General features: G+C 39.4%; 1 protein-coding gene across 1 annotated transcript in view; it reads left to right on the top strand.

The window, feature by feature from the left end:
* Positions 1 to 5,709: 5,709 nt before the first annotated feature.
* The window catches only part of rnf13 (ring finger protein 13), a 40,723-nt gene continuing 29,399 nt past the window's right edge, over positions 5,710 to 17,033 (top strand). The window contains exons 1-3 of the mRNA XM_006791967.2: positions 5,710 to 5,912; positions 11,311 to 11,550; positions 11,694 to 11,774. Of these exons, the coding sequence (XP_006792030.1) occupies positions 11,437 to 11,550; positions 11,694 to 11,774 (195 nt within the window). The 5' untranslated portion in view covers positions 5,710 to 5,912; positions 11,311 to 11,436. The remainder of the gene's footprint in view (positions 5,913 to 11,310; positions 11,551 to 11,693; positions 11,775 to 17,033) is intronic.

Genomic DNA, 17,033 nt, shown 5'->3' with positions numbered 1-17,033 from the left:
TATTAATCACAGTTTTGCTAAATAAAAGGATCTGGCTTGCATCAGTCACATGATCACATTTAACCAATGATCGCTCTTGACGGCAGAACGCGCTGGTTACGAGCCGGGAACGAGCTCACAAAGAGCACGCGCATTTTTTGCAGTCCGGAGCTGTGGGAGAAACACAAGTTAACTCAGAGACACAGACTTACTAGATTTCTTCCATACAGACTGATGCGACAAAACCAGTAAGTAGGTGTACAGCGTACACTGTAGTCTATAGCACCCAGGAGTATTGGCTTATTACGTACACGTTGGTAAGCTGTCTTGTGGCAACTGACGAACTGAAACAAACGAGCGTGCTGTGTGTGCAACAGCGCGACAAACATTACCTGTCCTTTTATTAACTGCACAAGTAGTGCTGGTCATAGCTGCTGGCTACCTGTGTAAGGCTGTCATGGGTCTGTAGCTCTGTCACCGTTTTAGGGAACATATTTAGTTTTAAAGTAAGTTACAGAGCTTTTCCTGCCTTTCTGGAGGGATTATATTTCACTAAAAAACGATCTAATATGCATGTTCACATAATTATGCATTATTATAATATTTTAAATAACACGCTGTATTTTAAAGAACATACATTAAGAAGCAGATTATATTAGATTTATATTTTAAATAAGACAAAATTTGGATTTTACAGCAGTAAAATTATTGTATCTCTACAGTTTAATAAGCTTTGCCCCTGCACAGAGTGGATACTGAAACAAATGGAATCATCATAAATACATTATTTCATATTTATTACTTCCCACTCCTCATTGCTTTATTATTGTAGCTCTAGTAATAAATAATAATGTAAGGATTCTGAATCAGCACCATAATATAGTATATACAGTATTCTGAAGAAGGTCTAAAATGTCACTGTGTGTGCGTGCATGTGTGTGTTTTATTTAGATGGATTTTTTAAAAATTATTACTCATGATATAACATTGTCCAGACATGTCTGGTAAGGACATGAGGAGGAAGCAGTAGGAGCTGTGTGAGGCTACTAAAGGCAGTGCTATAACATTTTTCTGTCATCATTTTATTATAGATTAAGTGCAAGAGTTGTTAGGTGTGGATAATTAGATTATAGTTTATTGCAATAGCAAGTTGTGCCTTGTTCTCACATAGACAGCAAGTGGAGAGTGATATATGAAATGATGGGATGGAAGGAAGAAGAGAAGCAAAGAGTGATTCACAGGCAGAGCCTAAATTATTTCTCACAGTTTTTTGTTGCCTTATGGTTCCAAGCGCTGTCACCAATCTTTGCATTTTGTTATTATCTCATGACACTTGTTTAATCAGCTACCATCTCTCCTATGGACTTTTTAATGTCTACAGTCTCGGATCAACACAGCCCTGCCCTCCAGCACTATCAGCTGCAGCAGCAGCAGAAACCCCTCAACAGCAACATTGTACCCATCAGGTAAAACATCGGCTACATTTGCTTTGCCTTGTCGCCACCTCACAACAGTGATATAGTATGATGCAATCCCATATTAGATTCTTGATGAATGTGTGTTGTTGTTATTCAGCCTGGTTCAATGTGCCCCTTTTTAACTTTGAGCACCCGCCCCTTTAAACGTCTCTGCACGGCCCTGCTCTGAACGCAGCCATATTGCAAGAGGCTCGATAGCAATGGCGAATAGGAGGGGTGAGAGAGGGCACCCTTGCCTAGTGCCCCTCTCAAGTGGAAAAGGCAAAGACAAGTTGTTGTTAGTACGAATACAGGTGGATGGCGAGGAATATAGTAGCTTAACCAAGAGAATAAAGGCAGCCCCTAAGCCAAACCTATCCATCACCTCATAGAGGAAGCTCCACTCGACGCAGTCAAAAGCTTTCTCCGCGTCAAGAGATACCACAACCTCTGGAATTGAGTTGCACGACATGTGGATAATATTCAAGAGGCGTCTTGAATTGTCATATGAGTGCCATAAATCCCGTCTGATCAGAGGCGATAATTTGTGGCCAAACACGTTGTAGCCTAAGTGCGAGGATTTTAGATAGTATTTTAAAATCAATATTTAAAAGAGAAATTGGTCTGTAACTGCTGCACAACAGAGGATCCTTGTCTTTTTTCAAGATTAAACAAATAGTAGCTTCGGACAAAGTCTTGGGTAATTGACAATTTGAAAAGGCTTCATTATACATATCTTTCAACAATGGTGCCATAAGATCATAAAAAATTTATTTTTTTAAGTCCATTTGTATTTCTTTTTAATTAAACCATGAAAACTTCAAACATTGCAGGTTTCAGTTTTTTTCTTATGCATTTTTAAAAATTACTTATTTAATAAATACTCTTATATTTATAAGATATCCCCCTTAATATTTTAATTATATATTAATCCTTCCGTGCTGGTTGATAAAATGAGAACTGTAGTTCCCCTATTTTACTGAGGAATAACTTAGATCTTAAAAAATATGTAAAAGCTGTTTTAACTGTTTTGTAATAAATACTTTTTACTTGCCGATTAAATTGTGACGTTAAGTAGACGAAATGAAAAGTGCTCATTAGGAAAAGTATACCCTTTCATGGTGTGATACTTTAGGCCTGGGTAGTAATTTTGGAGGTGGTATTTGAAATTACAGGCTGAAGTTTCAGCTTGTTCGTGGCTTGGGGGGAATTTTTTCTACATGCTGGTGTTTGTGTGGATGGATTTGTGCCTGCGTATTGCTGTGAGCAGTTCTTGTATGCACCTCAGATGGAATTCATTTCCTAGTGTTTATGATGCATGACACATACAAGCTATTACTAAATGATGCACACACTTTGCCTGTCCTATTGTTGCTTTAGACAAAGGCACATAATTGGCACACGGAAGAGGGCATCGTTTTCATAATCCTGGTTATAAAACAAAATCAAAATGCATAACACAAACTTGAAACAGGCTTTGTCATTTAGTCATTAACATTTTCAAAGGGTCATCAGGGAGCTCCATTTTTGATTTAGCAGAACTATACGCTGGATGCCATTCATTTTGCATCCCCAAAGGTATTTGTGCACTAACTGGAGATCTTTTACTTGTTAGCCAACTGTGTGAACCACTACATTATGGAGCCATTTACTAATATACTGACTTCATGTGATTCTATTCCTGTCAATAAACAGATTAACCTCTATTTAACAATTAATTGCTGGGAGAATATGCCACCTGTAAAGATGCTGGTAGCAGAACTTCTTTGAGTAATGTGCCCCATCACTTACCCTGAAGATTCACTAAGATGAAAAACTGAAACGGGCATGCCTCCTTCAGTGCATCTATCAACACATGGCTCTAACCTGTCCTTTATGGTTGGGCTTAGCTTGAGGCAGAAAGGAAACAATAACATTGTAGGGTTGGAAAAGCAAATAGGTGTAGAAAATGAAAGAGCAGTTTAAGGTCTAGGTAATTACAATTTGGAGTCATGGTGCCCTCCTCCCTCTAGGTGCAGAACCACTATCTTTCTTTTTTACAACTCTTTATATTCTACTCGTCTTTACCTCTCTCTCTCTCTTTCTGTGTGTGTGTGTGTGTTGTGACTTTTCCAGGACTAGGGTGTGGTCCCATCTCCACTTACTGCCCTCTCCACTTATTGGCAGACTGTTGTTCTGCTCCATGTGGCAGTATACCTCAGGGCCACGTTCTACTTTAAAACACTTACCTGTCAACTTGCTGACCTTGATCTTGGGACTTACTTGCTTGTCTTCTTCCTCCTTCCTGCCTGTTTAGAAACTTTCCTGAATATCTGCGTGACCCACTCTCTCTCAGTCTCAGTTGGAGACTCACCTGTTCACTCTGGAACCACAACACTCCAGAAAAGATGCAGAATACTTACCTGAGTGAAGTCCTGGTCTTTGGAAAACCACCTTTGATTATTCTCTTAAAACTGATCATTTAAACCTGTTGAATCATTCACCTGTGTCCTGTCACTGAGTCCCCAGCAATCTTCCATCATGGTATGAAGAGTGACAAAGTTTGGCCACATACAACAAAGTTGTGAACATGTAGTAAACGCTTTACCCCCAATATTAGGTTAAGGTAAAAGCATATTTCTGTGCCTCTGTTTTGACATCTGTGTCTAATATTTTTTTGATCTCTGTAACCATCCTAAAGCCCAATTAGCCCAATTAATGAGCTTCACAGTAAAATATAAAAATCCAAACAGAAACATTTGTCCATGCTGACAACAAAAGTCATCTATCTGCTGTCTGATTTAGTTTAGGGGTTTCGGGTGTTTGCTAAATGCAAGAGAGTTGGACACTGCATGTTTGGATGAGAAACAAAGACAAAAATCAAACAAAGACAAAAAAACCCCAAAGCGTTCATAGAAATCTATTAATCACTGCTAAAATCAGCTAAAACAAAGCTGTGTACCATCTTCCTTGGTGTTTAAGAAGACTAAATCTGCTTCTTTTTTTTGCACTTTTTGAGAGCACTGTACATTAGGAACCATATGTGTGGGTTCTGAGCTGAGGAAAATACCCCGGTGCTGATATCTAGAGTGTGGATAATAATATACGCAATGATGTTTCAAGGTCTTAAAAACTGCATTGTATCATCGTGCTGGTAGTTGGTATGGGGTGTTTGTGCTGATATGCTGTATTTTGTTTTTGCTGTGCATCATTTCAACTTTGAAAACCTAAGTTGAGCTACCATGTTCTTTTTAGAGAGAAGAGGCATTCTCCTGGCAACTTTTACAAACAATCCATACATGTCCATCTTTAACATTTACTCTACATTTATTTATTTATGCTCCCCAAAACCTGTATAGTCCCCTGTACAGTTTTTTTTTTTTTTTTGCAGTTTCTCTGAGCATTGCACGATCTGATCTGATATTGGAGTGAATTTGCTGGTACATTCACTTCTGGAAAGTTTTGCAGGTATATTAAATGCTTTCTATTCATTAGTAAGCTTTCTCAGTCAGGAATGATTGCCTTCAATTTGTTTGGAAATACCTTTATAAACCCTTTCTAAGCTGATGGGCAGCAGCAATTGCTTCTTTCAGATTACTGTTCTTCTTTGGCATTGTGTTATCTAGATGAGAAAACAGCCAAAACATCTGCTTTACTAGAGGTGCTTGCCCTCGTTGATGATCAGTCTAATGAGATGGTCTAATTAATATGTCATGTGTTGTAGATGTGGTTCATCAGAAGCGAGATAAGGTAATTAGAAAATATTACTTAAAGTGGCATTTCTCATTATAAATGGTTTATTGTTTTAGTCAGTGCTGTATACAGTACTTTACTTTTAGTGACAACTATTTTCTATTTCACAACTATTTTCTGACATGTGTATAAAAACGCACAAATAGATAAAAACTACAACCAATGATCCTTTGAAAAAAGAAAAGATGCACCCCTTTTTCTTTAGAGGGTGCTAGAGTTTTAAAAGTGAGTCCATTGTATTCTGAGGGGGCGGATGCTAACTTTTGTGGCGATAAGAAGAACCGTTTGTTTCCCCGGTTTAAAATATATGGTTTCTTCCAATTTTGACTTCTGTCAGCAAGAAATCTTCTAAAATCTCTGAAGCCACTGCAGTGCAGCTCTAAATGTAGCCTGGCAAGCCCCCCTCATCTCAACAAGGCTGTTAACGGCAAATGATTGTACCGTCACGTGGATCTGTTTACGTCTTGAGTCACTTCCGGAAAAACTGACGATTGACAGGTGCTTTATCCAATCAGAAGCTGGAAGTAGAGTAGCGGAAGTGTGCGTTCTCACTTGAAAGAAGAAGCTAGCGGAGGGATTAAACTGTTTACGGTCGGGTTTTTTAACCCTCCGCTTTAACGGAATGTAGTATATCAAAACCTTGAACTTGCATATGTATTATTACACAGCTTACAGCAGAGGAAAGCTATGTCGCTGTCAGCAGCTCAGTTCCTGGACGAGATAAACGCGCAAGCAGAAATAAAGGTAAACACCCGGGAGAAGCGGACTAGCCACCCATGCTAACCTAATGCTAAGCATTGTAGAGGGACGCTCTGTTTTTGTAGCTAGCTGCACACCTTTTAGGGTGTCCTCTCTGATTTATTTATGTACACAGCTACATCCGCAAAAAGTGTTTCTATTTTAAAGTGTTTGACATTACCGCTGTCATTATCGTGGGAGGAACTGTCTTGTGTGTAAAGGGTATAATTATTCTCTGGGGGTTGGTTAAACTGTTTTCTGATGTGTCGCTGAAAAATTGGGGAGTGTGTTTCCTCATGTCACTCGTGTCAAGCACACTAATAATTACATATGTCCATCTTGCCGTCATTGCACGAGACTTTTCCGTAAAACGCTGCTGTCATTTGATGTTTAGTCATCATGTGCAGGTCCCCGCGATGTTGCTTTCACTTCCCCTTTGAGCTTTTTTAGTTATTAAGAAAGAAAACTACTATTTTACTCCGGTTTAGTCTTTTTTTTCTGGCTATGCTGTCACAGTTTTCACCTTACTTGCTAATAATTTGTTGGATTTGGATCTAATAGTTGTAAGCAGCTGTTGTCGTTGAGAATGCAGACTGGTAAGAAAGCATTTTTGAACATTTTTTCTTTGGATTAATCGATAGCTCTATCACGTTGTGCAAATAAACCTTAGTGTTGGGTTACAAGTTTATGTTGTACTGTATGTACCGCCATAGCTCATGTTTTCTATGCATCACTGAGATAGGCGGCTTTAAGTCTATATGTCATGGATCATTAAATAATAACGCATAAAAGTATTTACCTTGTGAATTCATTAGGTGTAATGCCTAATTTTAAAACACATCGTGTTGGGTGGAGTCCTCAGAGATCCAGGACCAGGGCACAGTGTGATGACAGCAAAAATATTATGTCATATTTTTATTTCATCTTGATGGATGAAATTCTTGGAGTTGATGTAAGTGACTTTTCTTCTGGCCAGCCAAAAGCTGACCACAAAGTTATGAGGCTTAGTAGCTCTCTGCATCACACCACTTTATTGATAGAATATCCTCCACAAACCCTGCTCTCAATTATACCTAATACAGGTGACGGAAGTAGGATTTGATTTCAGTGTGCAGCTGTGGGTGTGTTTGGTCTTCACACATTCAACCTTGATTGCCATCTCCTCACCGTTGGCATGTTGGTGCGGATTCCCAACTCTCAACTCCATGGCTTCACCTTTGTCACCTGTGTTAGGTTCGTGTGAGAGCTCAGTTTGTGGAAGTTTCTCTTGAGATGGTTGTCAGTCAGACAGAATGATGGAAGCAGATTCTGGCAGCTCTTGTAACCCCAGCTCTTAGCTCAGTCTTTAGTTGCATTCCTTGTTAATCCTTTAACACCCAAGTATCACACATGCTGCCTGGAGTTATTTTGTAAGTTTGGCTGTAAAATGAAAAAATAATTGTCATCATTCAGGAACCACTTGAATTTCCTCTCTAGCCCAGTGTGGTTGACGGGTTATGATAATGTGAAGTACACACGGTAAACTGCTGCAGAGCTGATTTTTCTGTGTGCAGACAGCAGTACCATGTGAATGCTTTGTGCTACCGTGACACAATGTAAACTAGTCTTCTCTTCACAAATGTTAACAGAGTTAAGTTACTTAAAGAGTGCTTGTAAATAGGGCTGTTCGATATAACGATATATAGGATGACGATATTAAAAACATCTATCGTTTCATTTTACGCTATCGTTTGTTTCGTGGTGTCGCAAAATAAACTGTTTACGGCAATATTTTTTCATTATTTTGATGGTCACTGTAGTGGCTATATTAATTTCTTAAAGTTCTCTCTTTCTCTTATATTTAATATAACCACACTACAGACAGACAAGCGCTTGTTTTTATGTGTTTAGCAACAACGACAGTAAAACCATCGCGTGTCCGCTTGTTTATGTTTCACATAAACCTTTCACAATAAAGCTCAAGATCCTGTTGAGACAAAATAAACTGAATCACGTGAAAGAGCAGATTATTTACGGATGAGAAGTAAAAAAGAGCCGCCAGGTGCTAAAAAATAAACCTTAGACTCAAACGTTAGAAAAGGCTTTTCCCCGCAGCACGTCGTGTAATAAATACTCACAAAGAAAACGGCAGCCGTTACAACTTGTGTCTAAAAATGTATCGTTTCATTGCCCTACTTGTAAAGTGGGCTCACTGGTGGACCCACTGGTCCTGGGTGGCAGAGCAGAATATCTACCAAATGAAAGTCAGTGGATCGATCCCTGACTTCTTCAGTCCACATGCTGAAGTAACCTTGGGCGAGATGCTGAATCTCATGTTGCATCCACTGGAGCGTATATGAATGTTAGAAAGCTCTTAGGCATAGATGTAAGTGGTGTATGAATGTGTGTGTGATTGGGTGAATGACCTTTTTAGTAGAAACCTCTTTAGGTCCTCAGCTGGGTAGAAAGATGCTATGTAAGTACGGGTACATTCCTGATTTAATATTAAGTGGATAGAAGAAACTGAATTTTTAATTAATGTAAAATTTTAAACAGTTTTTTGCTTTTTTGTGTGAACAAAAGAATCTATTCTTTTCAAGCCTTGCATAGTAAAGGGGATTTATTATGCCTCTTTCTAGCTCTATATACACATTTCATGGACTCCACTAGAGAAGCTCTGCAAGTCATCTTAAACTAGGTTTTCATGCAGGCTTTGAGTATTCAGAGCTTGCGCCTCACGGGGATTACTTTACTTATGCTAACCTCATTATTTGAAATTGTCTTTAAAGAAAACATCTCATATTATATCTCTCTATCTAGCTCTCTAAAAGAGAACAAGACAAACTCGTAATGAGTCCTGATTGGCTGGAAACAGTTACTTAAGTAAAGGCGAAGCCAAAGAGAAAGTACCAAAAGTTTCAGATCTCTCTGATTAAAAGTACTTTTGTTTTGAGATTGTTTGACTTGGCTGAGGGCATCAGGCTCTGCCCTCACAAAGCAACATGCTGTACTTGAGGTGCTCAGTAAAACCTTGTTTTGTGGGAAACGGCAGCAGCATTAGTAGGACAGTAGGGAAAGTTACATAACAGCACTTTTGTTTCACACAAATGTAATCAGAGCTCAGAAGTAAACAATTTAAAGTGACTGTGCAGATTGGACGGCTAAGATGGGCGTGATTCATGATTAAATCCACAATAGTTTGTTTGTAGCTCAGATTGAAAGAAGATTTGCCTGTTATTTGTACAAGCAGATATTTTTATGTACATTTAAATCACTAATTTTAGGAAACAAAAAAGAGAACGTTATTATTAAACTCACTTTGTACTTCCAGATTATAATGATTAAAAAAGTTTAATGAGGCAATAATGCTACAAGTCTCAAGTTTATATAGAGTACCTTAATAATAAGTGAGAACTGGTGTTGCTAAAGCTGTTAGTGCCCATCTGTACCCAGCATCGCTGCTACAGTAATCTAGATAAACTAGACATGTGGCATTAGTCTGTCAGTGCGTTACATCTTAAGCATACACGTAAGATCAAAAGTTCACATCGCATACACATCCTTCTGACTCACACGCTCTTCCTGTATTGATCTGATTAGAAAACATTTTCTCTGAGAGGCTCACAGTAAACTTGAAACTCCTCATGAACTGCTTTTCCAATTTGGCAATAACACCTAAGCCTGGAAGGCCTTCAGCTCTTAGTTTCTCCTGACCAAATCACATGCTCCCCTCCACTTTGTGACCTTGATCCCTTTTAGCTCGATGAAGCTCACTAAAAGAAAACAACATGATATTCTAATCTAATGAAAATTTGCTCCAGCAGCAACTTGAAAGTCATGCTTTTTGTCTTTGTTTGCCCCCCAATAAGGGTCCCTCCCAGCATCCAAAAGAAAAAAAAAGATTTTCTGATACTAAACCTGGGATTTATACCCTGCTCACACTTGTCTGTAAGGTTTATTAATAAGAGCAATGAAAGGAGACACAGGGGAGGTGCTACAGTTGATAAGTTGTCTTTTTTTCCTTGACAAAAACATTAAGTGTATGATTCTTCAAAATTAACAGATATTACACAAAATTACACTCGGATTCAAAATGAATGCTTTGTGTTTACCGGATGTACTGGAAATGGAGTAAGACTACACTCAGGCAGAGGCTTATACATTATGCTTATGCATTGCTGCAGCAATCTCTAAGCATTAGAAAGCGTCATCACACAGTCTAATATGTCGACGGATGAAACCTGACAGGCACTGTAGCTCATGTGTTTGACAAACCTGATACTTGGCCACTTTGAATTCTGCTGTGGACTAAATTATGGGAAAAAAAAGCATTTTGAATTTAAGAAAGCAGCGTCTGGTTTGGTTGTTGGCTTTCAGTGATATTAAAGGATTGACTTGTGAACATATATCAAAGACTTATCTGCTGATCTGTCAGTTCTCTTCTAAGAGAACAACCTGATTCCTAGAAGGTCTTTGGACATTAAGAGGGACTAGTTTCTACGAACTGTCTAAACCCTGGAATAAACTTTATTCCCTGCTTTATTTATTTATTTATTTAGTCTTCTGGCTGTAAGCATTTTCAGATCCATATTTTTGTTCTATGGGCCTCTATAGACCTAGAGGCCTCTTATAAAGCTTCCTGTTGACCTAATAGAAGATTTTGTAGTTTTGGGGGAAGGGTGTAAAATTCAGAGAGATATAATAATCAACCAGCAATATTCTTACATCAGTCCACTGTGCTGTAGTTCTTCATACAAAGGCTATCACCTCATTCAAATCATTACTTCTGAGTAGACCCGATTCACAAAGTTTCTTTAAAGACTTGTTGCTTATGATAATGTGGTGATACTGAGCTAAAATCACAAATATTTTTTGCTAAGTCCATTTAAAAAGTATAATTTAATTAGGTCATCTAATATTGGCATGGTGGACAGTAAACCTGATGTGTGAAGCGCTGAGTTTCCTTGACAAAAAAATGCTATTTTCCGAGTTATTCCTGGCAAATTTGCCATTTTTCTGAAATTTGCTATCCCCCCCCCCCCCTTTTTCTCCCTACCTTCAGTATCCCTTTTATGTAGTTTTTTGCATTCACCTGTGTTTTTACCCATTGTTATGTTAAGTGTTAAGTTCTCATTTATTTAGTTTTATTATTTGCTCCTCGTTAGACCTGTTCTTGTCTGCGACTGGTCAACACACCACCCTTTTTTTTAGCGTGAAGGTGTCGATGGCTTGATGGGCAGAATCTGGATTGACTTTGGAGTTCATAGTCATATGACTGCTTAGTGTGCCCGAGGTTGCCAGATTTGGTGAAATAATACCATGGATATGATGTAATTGTCCTGTTCACCTTGTTCATGTTTGAAATGAAGCTGTTGGTGTTTAGGCTTTTAAAATGGGTCTAAGTGTACACCGATGTCGTTTCCAGGTGTGACCACAACAGTTGGCGTTTCGGGGTCCAGCTACAGGCCAGCGTGCGTGGTCATTTGTGTGCCTGCTTCGTGTCGTTATAAGTGAGTGGCTTAGCAGCTGGGGGTTGCAAAGTGATGCCAAGATGCTGCTGTCCCTGGGAATGCTGATGCTGTCGGCCACACAGATTTACACCATCTTCACCGTTCAGCTCTTCGCCTTCCTCAACCTGCTGCCCGTGGAGGCCGACATCACTGCTGTAAGTAATCCTTTACACAAACGCATTTAGAAGACCAGTTATGCTTCTTAAAGGAAAACCATTAGATTAAGAAACTAAACCTGCCTCTTTATGTTTTCATAAGTGTCTTGAACTGCTGGTGAATTAGTTTTCCTTTCTTTCAGTTCTCATTTGACAACAAAACGGACACCTTTGATGATTTGCCCGCAAGGTTTGGCTACCGGCTCCCCAGTGATGGACTTAAGGTGAGTGCATCAGGTTTGTTTTTATGACTTCTGGCTTAGATGTTTGCTGGGAATTTTTCACTTTACAGCTCCATTGGATTAAAGTTTAAACAGCTAAGATGCAAAGTTCCCAAACGCGAGGAAACTATTTTACATGTCCTGAAATCTGAGCAAAGTAAAGATCCTTACATGTACAGTCAGAACAAAACGTGTTGATACATGTGACAGAAAAAACCTTTTAAATGGGTGTAGTCTTTAATGCAATTGCATTAACATGACTAAGTTTATGAAAACAGTGGAAATATCAATAGAAAACAAACTAGTTGCCAACATGAAAGGCTGATTTTTATAAAACGTGCAACTCTGCTACAGAGACTTACAGATCACACCCCAGATGGGCTCAAATGAAGAGCTGTTAAGATTTAATTATATGTGGTGAAGGTGCTGTTAACCGTTGTTGCTTAGTGTTGAGGATTGTAATGATCTGTGTTGTTGTGAGGCTTCTGTATGACACTGTGCAACCAGCAGTCCTCTCAGTGGTTCTCCTACAAAGCTCCCAAACAGAAGGGGTGATTCATGTCTGCTGCCTAAGCGGGTTATTGTGGTGCTTCCCACAGTGAAGAGCTCGCTTGTTGTTATCGTACAAAGGCTTTCCACACCACACCAAGCTGATATTGACATGCTTTGTGCCTTGTTTCGTATTTTCTGTTTAATGCTCGAGTTAAATGATCTCTACTCAGTCGTATGTATTGATCACACTTATCTGAATTTAAGAGCACCATGACATGAAATGATTCTTGTAGGATTGCAACAACTTGAATATGAACTTGGCTAGTTGGGCGAGGCATACAGCCACGTGTTTGTAATTTGGCTTTCTTTTCCCACCACATCCTTCCTTTTAACACGTATACAGTGCACCTTTGCACTTGGTGTCTGGTGTAAAACTGTTAGAGCCATTTATATACAAGCCTGTATTAAGGAACTGGAAATTATTACTTATTAAAATTCTTGCAAAGGGGTCGTAGACTGCAGTGTCACCTCCAAAGTTCCTTCTGAATGCATACTCCCGTTACTTGCAGTGTTTGTTAAGAACTTGTTAGACTGTAAGACTCTTGCTCCTCTGCAATGCCAATAAAAACCTTTGGCATCACAAGGCAGCAGAAGCTTGTTTCCAGAGGGTTCCCCCTTGGGGCTGGACGAGGCTTCAAACAGAGCCTTCGCTGTTTCCACTTGCACAGCGTGGGCTGTTTACAGTCTCCATGCAAAGCTACTGCAAACATATCTGTACCCACCGTGCAGGGTGACACAGAGATGGGGTTAATGTGCAGCACGACAGAAAAGTTCTGTGAGATTTGAGGATGCAGAAACTGGTGAAGGTTTGATTTTTCCTTTTAATGCTAGTGTAGTCAAAGCATGTATACATTCAAAGGTGAATGTATAGGCACAAATACTTTTTTACTTGGTGATTTTAAGTTGTTTTTATGCCTTTTGTGCTGTAGACAGTCGTCGGCAGAGGTTTATGTTGTCTGATTCTCCATCCGTCCCATACCAGTGAATATTATACATCGGGATCACTCTGAGGGAATTCTTTGAAATTTGGTTATATTGATTAGACTGGTTAGATTTCAAGTTTAACTTCATTCTGACAAAATAAAACATGTTTTGTTTTGTTAGCAAAACTCAAATTTTTAAGTGAATTTGACAAAGTTTTCACAGATTAAAGAATTTTACACCGGGTACCTTGCTGATGCAACCGCCAAGAGCTTTATGTCTCCTGGAATGTGTAAACACTCCACTGTCTGATTGGATAAAATGATGGCAGACATTGTATAGAACAGGGGTGTCGAACTCCAGGCCTCGAGGGCCGGTGTCCTGCAGGTTTTAGATCTCACCCTGGGTCAACACAACTGAATCACATGATTAGTTCATTACCAGACCTCTGGAGAACTGCAAGACATGTTGAGGAGGCAATTTAGCCATTTAAATCAGCTGTGTTGGATCAAGGACACATCTAAAACCTGCAGGACACCGGCCCTCGAGGCCTGGAGTTCGACACCTGTGGTATAGAAGAACACCCACTGAAACAATTTTGGTTTGAAATCTTTGGGAGAACTTTGCAACAGCAAAAATGGAAATGAAAGAATTACTTCGAGGAACAGGAAGCTCAACAAACTTCTTTTTTTTTTTTTCATCGGGTTTTGACATTTGATTGAAGATTCTATATTTCCTCTTTTTTAATGTCCTGTGACAACAGAAAGTGCCCGAAGGCGTTTGGAAATTGCAGCTGGATGTTGAGATTTGATTCTGTCCAGTCTTTGGTGATGACATTTTATATCTGAGAGATCAAAGTTCACGTCTGGTCAGACCTGGATTAGAAGTGCAAGGTGACTGGTTGGCAGCAGCTTACGATTAGTTGTGATATTATTGCCGACACGAGCAATTACAATACCATTTGGCACCAGCATGTGATGTGAAGTCAAGTATTGTACAAAGTTCACCATTATGGAAAGTTTTAGTCTTTATCAGCTCTGCAGGTGATTCTGGAAGGAATCATCCGGGTACTGTGACCTCCTATTTATTTATTTTTTTAAAGACAACAATAAATCCAACTAGAAATAACTGCCCCCCCCCTCCTCCCCCTTTTTTCCTTTATGCAGTTGAGTTATTTGCATACCACCGCAGTTTCAGATGTTTTGTTTTCATTCCTTTTTTTATTTTTTATTTTTTTTTTCACCCACTTTCATTTCCCCAATTCGGGCCTGGTCAGTAGACACAGTTTCACCTCGCTAAAGTTTACTCTGGAAAGTCCGCGGTTTAGCTCATGCAGCAGCAGATGGTGACCGACTACAGCTACGCCTGGTGTTGTTGTTGCTAAATGATCCTCAGGCACCCGTTTAAAAATAAAGAACCTTCTATTATTTAAATCAGCAGTCCCCAACCCCCGGGCCTCGGACCGGTACCGGTCCGTGAGTCGTTTGGTACCGGGCCGCGAGAGTTGAGGCTCAAGTGTGAAATGTATAGTTTTTATCGGTTTTCAGCGTTATTTTTGTTATCGTTTTTATCGTTAACTTGGTTTTCCTGGGTCTTTTCACGTGTGTTATGAATAAATCTTCTTATTTTCGGTACCGGTACTAGTTTTATTTTGTTGTATTTATCCGCCACACCTTAAAGGCCGGTCCATGAAAATATTGTCGGGCATAAACCGGTCCGTGGCGCAAAAAAGGTTGGGGACCGCTGATTTAAATGGATCTAATGCTGCATTCAAAGACTAATTCAAAAAAAATAGTCAAAAACCTAAAAAAACTTATCAGTATTTGTTTAGATTTTTTTTTAAACTACAAATACAGTGCAATATATCATTACTGTAGCACATAGCAGTGATTACTGTACTATACCTCAGTTTTTGTTAAACCACAGTAGAGAGAAGGCAGGAAAGCCGAGAGGACGACCAGGGAATGATCTCAGGTCAGATTCAGACCTGAGCCTTACAGCACGTGGGTTGCACCAGATGGCTCTAATTATTGTTTGTGTCTGGATGACTTGATCAAGCTTTATACTCTTTCTGTGTGTGAAGATTATTTAGAATTTTTTACTTTAGAAGATGAAAACTTTTTGTATTTTGCTGACAATAATTTTTGGCAACTTTAAGCTGTAATATGTGTGTGATGAGTAACTTTGTGCCTATTGCCTAACCAGGCCATAAATGGAAATGGCATGCGTTTGACAACAAGTGTGCTCATAGCTCAAAATGCAGCCTGGTACTGAATATACAATGATATGGAAATAGTGTTATTTTACTATTTTACCTCAGTCACAGCTGGAAGCTGCTCTGGGTTGATTTCTCTGCCTCCTCAGATGTGATCTCAACAAGATCTCAAGAAGTTAATGAACCCAGAATCTCTTCTGTCTAATTCTGGGACATACACATTTCCTCAATAAAATGTGACCCAGAAACATACCACTGTTTTTTTAAACACATGTACACTGCAGCTGTACTGCGTCAGCGTTATTTCTGTACAGGATGAGTGCAATAAGTTTCAGTAAGATTGTCCCAAAACCAAAATGTAAGACTAAACAGGGTGAAGTCAGTGTCTGTCTGAATAAAAGCAAGCTCTCACTCAGACAGCATGACAAGCTCGCTGGTCATGCATGAGGTCGGGTTTTGAAGTGCTTTATGCAGGTGAAGTAATGAAAATCATCATATCTGAGAGTGGAATCACACAGGTTTTAATCTGCTTACAGAGAGCCTCGGTATTAATTGCTTTGTTTCTATCTCTCTCAACCCCGAGCAAAGCTGCAAACGAGCCCTGTGGTGAGATTTACACTGACGGGATTAAGTGTAATCACTGTGCAATCATTTGAAAGAGTTGGCTTGGCTCTTGAATTCTGCAACAACACAAAGTCCCACAGTTTGTTGGCACTTAGGCACTCTGTTAGCACTCTTTGCAGTTGTTTGTACTCTAGTCAGTAGGAGAAGAAATTAAATCGTTTTCTGATCCTATTTAACGCTGACTCTCTTTAAATGTGATTATCAGTTTTATTTTGGAGAGCGCTACTCCACTAACAGGTTTTATTAATTATTAGCCTTTATTTGAAGCGAGATTTAAAGAAAATGCTTTGCTGGGTTAATTGCTGCTACCGCAGCAGCTCTGCAGTCCCACCTCTTCTTTGTGTTTTTTGTGACATTCGCAGCTGGTTAGTTGTGCAAAAGTGCTTGTGTAAGAATATTTGAACCGCTGCATTCTTTCCATCATAATCATGTTAAATGAGTTGTCCTCAGATGGTGCTTCTTCCACATGTGGTTTTCTTGCTATGATGGCCTAAAAAAACTGTTACGGGATAAATTAGTGCTTTTTAAGAGTTACTTTTAAAATTTCTTTTATCTATAATGTGTTTACCCCTTTTTCACATCTCTGGAAGCATCACAGCTGAGGTGCACTGTCTTTATTATTAATTAAAAGTGCCTAGATGTTGATTTAGTTAGAATTTAAGGTGATATCGTCTACTGGTTAAGTGCGCTCTTGTTGCACAAGCAGAACATTTGTGTTATCTCGGTTTGTATTTTCAGGATGCACCCCCAGGTATTTCCTCTTTCCTCCCCGGCTCCTGTCTCTGCCTTCTGCAGTACTTGCAGATGTTTTGGGGGTCTTTTTTAAATTGCTTTTTATGTACAACAGAGGGCGCTCTTGCCACTGGTTTCAGGAGTCAGGAGGAATGTGAGGCAGTAGCACAGTGATGTCATTTAACAGCAAGGCTGGGCTGCGCTGGAGGCACCCAGAG

The sequence above is a fragment of the Neolamprologus brichardi genome, chromosome 15 (genome assembly GCF_056152115.1).
Source record: "Neolamprologus brichardi isolate AB-2024 chromosome 15, ASM5615211v1, whole genome shotgun sequence".
Classification (NCBI taxonomy): Eukaryota; Metazoa; Chordata; class Actinopteri; order Cichliformes; family Cichlidae; genus Neolamprologus; species Neolamprologus brichardi.
Note: the sequence above shows the minus strand (reverse complement) of the source record. Positions and strands in the feature narration are given on the sequence as shown.